We start from the raw sequence: 8,901 nt of genomic DNA, 5'->3' as shown, positions 1-8,901 counted from the left end.
CTTTCGTGGCCGTCGAGGATCCAAATAACCGGTATATACCTTTGTCCGGGGCGCCGTATGGTAGTCGAAGTGCTTGATCCACTCAAGGCCCAACTGCATTGGTAGTCCAGCCATTGTCGGTAGTTGCGATGCGCCAGTCGAGTGGTAGATTGCACTCGCGGTACCCAGTTGGCGAGGTGGTATTGCGCGGCCAGGATGATGAATGGAGGGATGGCCCAGCCCAAGGGGCGTTAACTCCCTGGATTACAGTCGCCCACTCGCGGTTACCAGGCTGGGCTAGTTTAGCCTTGCTACGGCCGTCTGAGGTCGTAACTACCATACCCGCGAAGATGATGCCCATCATAAACCCAGTCTCGTCGAAGTTATAGACATCGTCATCAACAATCCCATATTTGGCCCTAGTGTTCTGTACAAGCGTAAACCACTCGCCAATGATCTTTGGATCTTCGCACTTGGCCCTCTGGTAGTCGTATCGACGCGTACGACGCGTACGGAGCTGTGGCTGGCGTTTAACAAAGTTGTGGGCCCAGAGCTTGCCGACAGGGGGAGCATCGCGTTCGCGGAGCAGGTGGTTGGCCATATCTTCCACACCACGCAGCCTAGGGGGAAATGCACGCGCATCCAGTTCCCAATATATATTGAACTATCGTACGCTCTTCCAGGTCCGTAAGCTTACGCGAGTTGGCTGGTAAATCGCGTCGTGCAGACCGGCCAGTACGTCGGTGGCGAATCGTTGCTTCCGGAACGTTGTACAGTCTGGCTGCGGCCCGGATACTGAGATTTTTGTTCTTTCCGATGGCTTCAATGGCCATGTGAAGCCTGGCTTCTTTTGGGGGGCTACGCATGGCTGGTTGTGGTGGGATGTGGTGGAACAGGTAGAGGAGACGCGTCGCGGGGAACAGTGCGTCGCTCGCTTATATGCGTCGCTCGCTTATAATATACGTTACATAAAATTGGTATTATGACTTTTTATATACTTTACTAACTTACCACTAATACTATATATTTCTATTTCTAGTCCCTATTTTAATAACTTAAAACTATGGTAGATTCTATAGCTAGAAGAAGAGATCTAGGATAAAGTTATAACCTAACAGTTCTAGGTAGTACTTTATTCTTTAATATAGGAGAAGTAGATAAACTTTAGGTTATATCTAACGTAATCCACCATTGACCCGCGCACCCCATTGACCCGGGCACTTTTCTATTGCAACACGACCTCCAAAGGCAAATGCTCCATCACACCACAAAACACCATGTCCGTCCAAACCCAAGAAGCTAGAATCATCCTTGCCATTGAGGCTATCCGTACGACCAGAAATATGTCTCGCCGACGTGCAGCCGGGATCTACAACGTCCCTGAAACAACCCTCCGCGACAGGATGAACGGAATCACCCCCGAAAGCCGACAGCTACCACGGCCGTTCGAATTTGACGAAGATCGAAGAGGAGGTGATTGTTCAATATGTACTTGACCGAGATTCGCGTGGGCTTTTGCCTAGGCCTGCAGACGTGATTGATATGGCCAATCTTCTACTTCAAAAACGCGATGCGCGACACGTCGGAAAGAACTGGACAAGCCGCTTGATTGCACGCCGCCCAGAGTTGGATACGCGTTTTAATCGCGTCTATGACTATCACAGAGGTCTCTGTAAAAATCCTGCAATTATTGAGCCATGGTTCCGACGGGTTGCCAGCATGCGTGCGAAATACGGCATCCTCGACTGCGACTTCTACAACTTCGACGAGACGGGCTTCATGATGGACATGATACGGCCAGGCATGGTGGTTACGCGCTCGGATCGGGTTGGTAAACTAAAGGCCATTCAGCCGGGCCATCGAGAATGGGCGACGGCAATTTGCATCATCGCTGGCGACGGGTACGTGGTGCCGCCTTTCTTGGTGGTGAAGGGCCGTTTCCACCTCGCCAGCTGGTACTCGGAACAGCAGATACTGGACGACTGGGCCGTCACAACAACAACCGACGGATGGACAGATAATAAGACTGGCCTGGAATGGCTGCAGCATTTTGATGAGCACACCAAACACCGTCGGAGGGGTGTATATCGGATGCTGGTGCTCAAGGGTCATGAGTGCCACGTCAATGCCGAATTCGAGGACTACTGCAAGGAGAACAACATTGTCACCATATTTGTCTGCCTCCGCATTCCTCGCATCTTACCCAGCCTCTCGATGTCGGGTGTTACAGCGTCTTGAAGAAGATAGATGTACGGTGGTGAAATAGAGCACTTCATCAAGGCCCGGATCACGCACATCACGAAGCCCGAGTTCTTCCTTGCGTTCAAAGCCGCCTTCCGCCGGACTTTCACCCAAGAAAACGTTCTCGGGGGTTTTCGAGGGTCTGGACTCGTCCCCTACGACCAGCAAGCTGTCCTTTCAAAGCTAGATGTCAGGTTGCGGACACCAACCACCCCTGGAACCCCCGATGGGCCACCAACAGCTTGGGTCTTCAAGACGCCCAAGACTACCAACGAAACCCTCTCGCAGTCTACTCTTGTCAAGACTCGGATTGCAAGACATCCATCGAGCTCTCCAACTCCGATTGTAGCTGCTGTTGGTTGGCTTTTGAAAGAAATGCAGGCAATTTCCCATCGGGCATCCTTTTAGAGGCCGAGGTATGGACATTACAAGAGGCCAACGACTTTCCAAGCGCCGGAGGGCCAAACGGACGCGTCTCCAAGATGGAGGGGCCATGAATGGAAGCCAGGCCAGGGATATAATGGCAAAGAAGGGCGTAGTTAACGAGGAAGGACGCGTCGAGGAGGAAAATGAAGGGTCGTCAAAGAGGCGTCGGGCGGGTTTGTGGCTCTGTAGCATCTGTTGTAAGGCTGGCCACAATGCAAGGACATGCCTATAGGCTGGAGAAATGGATAGTCCGTGCGATTCTGAGTAGTTTCAATTGATTGCATTGGTTTTCAATGGACCTCTGGCAGTTTGGAATGAAGATGTCTAGAAAAGTGGGCGGGTCAATGGTGGATCACGTTATCTATAACTAGTTAATACCTAATGTTACTTTAAATTAAATAATAGTTATACATAAAGTAATATTATCGATATTAAGGATATTAATATTAGAATATTCGAATATTTAGAAGGGTTTACTAAAGTATAGGATAAGACTATTATACAATACCTTAAATACTTAAAAGGTTAGGAATATATTATTATTATTATTATTATTCCTACACCGCTATGCCCTTGGGCTCGCCGGTCCAACTATCTAGCTAGTTGTACAGGAAAACCGTCCTGGTTTCCCAGTCGGACTAAAATCCTGTACCGATGTTACCTTGGCCCGTCTCTTCAGAATTCGTCGTGCTACGGTTGAAGGGAGCCTACCCAGCTCCCTGCATTCCGACATCCTGACCGTCCGCCTCCAAGCTATCCGCGGCCTCTGGAGTCGTAACCCCTAGGCCCCCAACACCGTCTCCTCGGCATCCGGTCAGATCCGTATCAACCTTCCTCGCAAAGGTCAGCTTTCCTTGCCTCGAACTCCTTGAAGCCTCCTCCTGGGCTATGAGAAAACCGGGGGGTTGGCCCCGTGGTCTCTTCCTTTTTCCCGCTTCTTGGAAGCCATCGTCGGCCTCCTCCAGGGTGGACGCACCCCGGAATGTGACGCTCCGCATCCTCGGTAGTAGTCTCTCTTCCTGCTGTTGTGTTTGTTGCTGCAAAGCAAGCTCAAAGGTTCGAGACCGGAAATGGTATGCCTCCCTCGCCGCACCCCGGGCCTTCACTGCTTCCGGGCACCACCGTACCCAGGCCGGGTGCTTCCCTGAGCAGCACGGACAAAAGTATGGAATCTCGTTGCCGTGGGCTGGGCACTGGGTTTCCCCCGCCCTCCCGCCTCCCCCATATTATTATTATTCATACTCCGCTATGCCCTAGGGCGTGCCGGGCCCTCAGCTATTTAGTGTAGGAAAACCGTGCCCTCCCGGGCCGGGTGAAAAACCCATACCAACAATCAAGGAACAATGCGTTCTGGTGAGTCTGCGTATACAAAGAGAGGAGGCCTCCTGGCCTCCGAACGAGGGCGCTTCAGGCCGCCGCTTCCAGCTCGAGCCTCCTGGCTAAGCTGTACATCGGCAGCTTCCCCGTGTCCATCAGCCAGTCGAGGACTCTCCTCGCGAGCCGTGCAGTCGTGGGATTGATGCCGTATAGCACAAAGTAAAAGTCCCGTCGTGTCCGAATTCCAGTCCTCTCCCATCTTCGAGCCAACGGTGGGGCCAAACACCACACTACCAGGTGTTTGGCAGTTTCTCGTCCCTCGCCACACTCGCAGGCAGGAGTCAGAACCTCCGGGACACCCCGTGTAAACAAGAAGTCCCGTAAGCCTATTGTTCCCGTCCGGATTTGAATCAGCAGTGAGCTCTTTTCCTTGCTGAGACCGTCGTGCCTCCTTCGGGTTTCGTTCTGGAATAGCGTCTCCTGCTGCTGATAAGGAAATTACTATGCAAAATGGATAAGGAAATGCTCGTTATCGCGAGTTTCGATTGGTTCGTAAGCATGCACCAGCTGGAAGCTCCTGTTTATTCAATCCATCCATCCATGCCCTCTCAATCCGCTCGACCATCGCGACCATCGCGACTCCCGCCGTTTGCACATCTGCCGCTTTTTAATTCCAGTCGTTCTATAGTAAACGTGATAGTCGTTCTCGCCGGCACCGTTTAGGCGGCTGCGGAGGCAGCTGTGGCACGAAAGACATGTAGCAGATGCAATACCGATCAAAACATTGATCATTTTCTCCATGCCCGCGGGAACGGAAGGATTGTCGTCAACTCTCTAAGTTGCCGGCACAACAGCAAGCTTCATGTGATAATTCTGGTCACGATCTTGTTTTCCTCAGCTAACCTATCGCAGGTTGAAGCGTCGCGAGCGAGCATTGAGATTTCTCGCGCAGTCGCCCGCGGAGATGATACTCCCCTTGCTTTCGCACCGGCGCTTGCACCTGGGCCTCGACGGAACCTTACGCACGGCGTCCTTGTTGAAATGTTGTTGTTGTTGTTGTTGTTGTTGTTGTTTCCTACGCCGTTATATCCTAAAGGAGGGCGTGCCGGTCCTACTACTAGCTAGCCTATATAGGAAAACCGTGCTAGGGAGCCCTAGCCGGGTGAAAAACCCATATACCGTTCTTCCAGGCCATCGGGTTCGTCGCTCTACAGGTTAAAGGAGCCTACTCAGCCCCGTGCATACCTCCGTCCTGGCCTTGACCGGCCAGCGCTGTATTAACCCGCATCGCAAAGGTTAGCTTTCCCTGCCTCGGGTCTCTTCTTGCCCCTTCCTAGGCTATAGCGAAGCCGGGGGGTCGACCCCGGAGCCGCTTCCTTTTTCCTGCTTCTTGGAAGCCATCGTCGGCTTCCTCCATTGGGTCTTGGACCCCCTGGAAGGTAATATTCCGCATCTGTTGTAGTGGCTGTTGTCGTTGCTGTTTGTTCTGAAGGGCCTTGCTGAAATGTATCACGAAACGGGCCGTCTTTCTACAGATACCCCGGAAACGGCAGCCGCTCGGGATCAACGATTGATAATCCAGCGACGCCACCGCGTGGAACGACGCCATGGCGTGCAGCCTTCGCAAACCCCGACGTTAAGCAGCTTGATTGGACGAGAACAGCAGCTCAATGCTGAGGACGAGGCGCCTACGACCAGCCGAGGCAATTTGCGACCCGTGCAAGCCGCTGAGGGAGACGATTTGGGTGGTGACACGGATGACTTGCGACGCACACCGCCACGCCGTGGACGCCCTCCCAAACGCCGTTCTCCATCTACGTCTTCGGCTCGGTCTCGCCGGCGCCTTCGCGGACGCCCTCGGCTAGCACGCAATCCCCCCGGCCGCCCACGCATGCACAACCTCCCCGAAGGAAACTTCCGCGCGAATTTAACGAACCCGGTCCGCGGTTCACTGGCGACAACCAGGAGAGGCCACTTTTGGCCGAAGACATTGCAGTTAAGAGAGAGTTCGACGAGGCACTTGCTGCAGAGACGATGCAGCGATGCCTTCGTTGCAAGGAGCGATGGTTTGACGTCAAGCTCATGGCGGATGGTGTTTGCAAGCGCTGTCATGACAAAGATGACAAGAAGCGGCAGGACGAACCTTTTCTCCTCTCCGCAGAGAACAAGCTTGATTTTGATGCCGTCCCACCCGAGTTGCCCCAACTAGAGCCGCTGGAGGAGCTTTTCATTGCGCGTGTGCACGTCAGCGTCAATGTCTTCACGGTATACGATGCTTCCCTGCGAGAGAGTGTACTAGCTAATCAGCGTCAGGTTCGTGGGTAGCAATACAAGTATCCGGGGCATGTTGTACACTTTTTGCGCGACGTGGGCAAGGTGTACTCAGAGCTTCCCTTGCTGCCCAAGGATTTGGACATTGTCATCCTCCGACCGCGTGGATCCGAAGCGGTCGAACAGACGGATCGACAATTCCGCAACCGCTTCCGAGTCCGCCGAGCAGCAGTCGAGACATGGCTCAGATTCCTCGCCGACAACCACCTTGGCTACAGAAATTTCACCTGGAACTACGACCTCTCCCAGTTGCCAGAGGACGGTGACGTCTTTGACCAGCTGAATATCCACGAGGTCGCCGAGTCTGGAGGGTTGCCTGCAGATTCTGGCCCTGTTGAAGAACCGGAAGAGGACAGAGAGGTTGTTGACGAAGCCGCAGTGCTCAATATGCTAATCCATGGTTCGGAATTGAACCAGCTTCAAGGGCGAGTCAATGATAGGGCTACTGAGGTCAATGAGCAAGTGCCCCTAGAGTCAGTCGACCCCCAAGCTGCTCACCAGCTGCAGATGCCTTCCATCCGGCGCACTCCTCTCGATGAGTTCAACCGAAAGCATGCGCTGCTCTCTCTCGCCTGTCCGACCCTGTTTCCTCGGGGAGTTGCGGATTTTGTCGAGCCCAGGCAGCGCAAGATCTCCTGCCAGGATTACATCCAGCATGCCATGAAATGGGAGGATGGCCGATTTGCCAAACACCACAGCTTCCGATTTATCGCGCTAAACACTCTGATGAGGCAGCAGGCGAGGGGTCATAGCCGATTCTACGTCAGCAAGAACCACCGAACGCCTCTTACGAAGGAGGCGCTGCAGGAGGCGCTTGCCGATCCGGACACGCCAGAGGCCCAGGCCATCCTCAACCGGATCTCTCGCTATGCTAGTGTCATCAAAGGCACACGTCCCTTTTGGTACCGCCGACGTCGCGAGTGCGAGTCTTTTGCGCACTGTCTTGGTGTCCCCTCTGCTTTCATCACACTGAGCCCAGCCGACCTGCACTGGCAGAGCCTCTACCGGCACATGCCCGAGTACGAGGAGTGGAAGGCGCTTGATGAGCCGAGACGCATGGCCAAGTCCCGCCGGCTGTTGCGGGAGAACCCGCATATCGCGGCCTGGCACTTCCACTCGCGGAACTCGCTTTGCAGGAAGATTGTGCTGAAGAAAAAGTTCAATGTGCCCGACTTTTGGTACCGGTACGAGTGGCAAGGCCGCGGCAGTAGTCATTCTCATGGGCTCTACTGGTTCCATGGGAGCCCTGCTCCTGATATGGCAACCCCCGAGGCGAGAGAGCGCTTCGCAAGGATCTGGGGATATCACGTTACAGCAGTCAGTCCGCAGCAAGAGCAGGGCGCTGACGAGGGTAACCCTCTGTCTGTTGACCCTCTGGAGACGCCCGTTACCTGGGAGTGGCTGAACAGGATCGTCAACCGCTGTCAGCGACACCAGTACAATCCACTGGTGTCTCTTTGCTGGCTGGCCAATACGGACTGCTCGCCCTGCACGAGTGTAGAGGCTGTTATCAACTATGCTGGGAAGTATTGCACCAAGTCTGAGGCCCAGACCAGCACATATGCGCAGATTGCCCAGAGTATCCTTCCCTACATGTCAGACAACAACCCCATGATTTCTTTTGTTCTGATGAATAAACTAATCGGAGAGAGGGACTACTCTGCGCAGGAGATCTGTCATATCCTCCTGGGACTCCCTCTGCAAGAGGACAGCCGAGTGGTGCAGAGCGTTGACTGTAGGCCCCGCGAGAGACACGCTCGTGCAATTGACATCACGGCGGATGGCAACAGTCTACGAGAAGTATCTCCGACGGCCCGATCATATGAAGGATGTCTCCTACTTCGAGTTCCTACTAAGCTAGAACTTCAAGGCACGAAATGCGGACAAATGGGCGATTTGGCGGCCTCCTGCGATGCCTAGGGTGTTGTATTATTGCCCCCGGTACAAGCCGGTCCGCTCCCATCGGCAGTACTCCGACTTCTGCCGTGTCAAGCTGCTGCTCAGCTATCCCCACCGCCAGACGGAAGATCTGTCCCAGGTTGATGGTCGAAAGTTCGACAACTATTCATCTGCCTATCGCTACTGCCTCGAGCATCATGACCACCCGGACGATCACTATGACACTATTGACGAGCCTGATCCGTCTCCGGATGAGGAGGAGTTTGAGCCAGGGGGGGACGCCGGGGACATTACCCTCGAGGACTGGCAGGAGACGGGTGAAGACACTCGGCGGGCTGATGTTTGAGCGGCCCTTCGACCGCAGCAGGATCTACCGCGAGACACCATCACGAGCTAGGGGGTTGAAGCTGTCCGATCACGCTACCGGGCAACTGCAGGCGTTAGATGCTGTGGCGGGGGAGGTTCCCTCAGAGTCTAATTGATTTGTAAGTAGCGAGGACGTGAGTGTAGGGACGTAACGTGAGTGGCAGAATAGAAACGATTAGTAGCTATAGTTAAGTGTAAGAAGACGGCTCAAGTAGATAGAGTTGTTGGCCGACGGACAGATATTGGCGCTTCGTCTCCCCCGTAATCAACCCTAACCCCGATTGTCCTCCGGAGAGGGACAGGAAAATTGCCAGGAGCGGGAGAGAGAAAGGAAGCGCCCCG

The 8,901-nt window shown here is 54.0% G+C and overlaps 3 protein-coding genes across 3 annotated transcripts; 2 read left to right on the top strand and 1 right to left on the bottom strand.

Annotated features, from left to right (window-relative positions):
* Positions 1–82: 82 nt before the first annotated feature.
* Positions 83–812, bottom strand: CHGG_00483 (uncharacterized protein; the record flags this gene model as incomplete). Its single annotated transcript, XM_001219703.1, has 2 exons — positions 83–599; positions 709–812. The coding sequence occupies 2 exons, from the start codon at positions 810–812 to the stop codon at positions 83–85; spliced, it is 621 nt and encodes a 206-aa protein (XP_001219704.1).
* A 444-nt stretch (positions 813–1,256) lies between these two features.
* On the top strand, positions 1,257–2,217 carry CHGG_00482 (uncharacterized protein; the record flags this gene model as incomplete). Its single annotated transcript, XM_001219702.1, has 2 exons — positions 1,257–1,308; positions 1,406–2,217. The coding sequence occupies 2 exons, from the start codon at positions 1,257–1,259 to the stop codon at positions 2,215–2,217; spliced, it is 864 nt and encodes a 287-aa protein (XP_001219703.1).
* Positions 2,218–5,467: 3,250 nt separating this feature from the next.
* Positions 5,468–8,539, top strand: CHGG_00481 (uncharacterized protein; the record flags this gene model as incomplete). Its single annotated transcript, XM_001219701.1, has 4 exons — positions 5,468–5,902; positions 6,004–6,276; positions 6,340–8,094; positions 8,165–8,539. The coding sequence occupies 4 exons, from the start codon at positions 5,468–5,470 to the stop codon at positions 8,537–8,539; spliced, it is 2,838 nt and encodes a 945-aa protein (XP_001219702.1).
* Positions 8,540–8,901: the final 362 nt, after the last annotated feature.

The sequence above is a fragment of the Chaetomium globosum genome, genomic scaffold (assembly GCF_000143365.1).
Source record: "Chaetomium globosum CBS 148.51 scaffold_1 genomic scaffold, whole genome shotgun sequence".
In the NCBI taxonomy this organism is placed as follows: domain Eukaryota; kingdom Fungi; phylum Ascomycota; class Sordariomycetes; order Sordariales; family Chaetomiaceae; genus Chaetomium; species Chaetomium globosum.
This window is presented reverse-complemented; position numbering and strand designations above follow the sequence as displayed.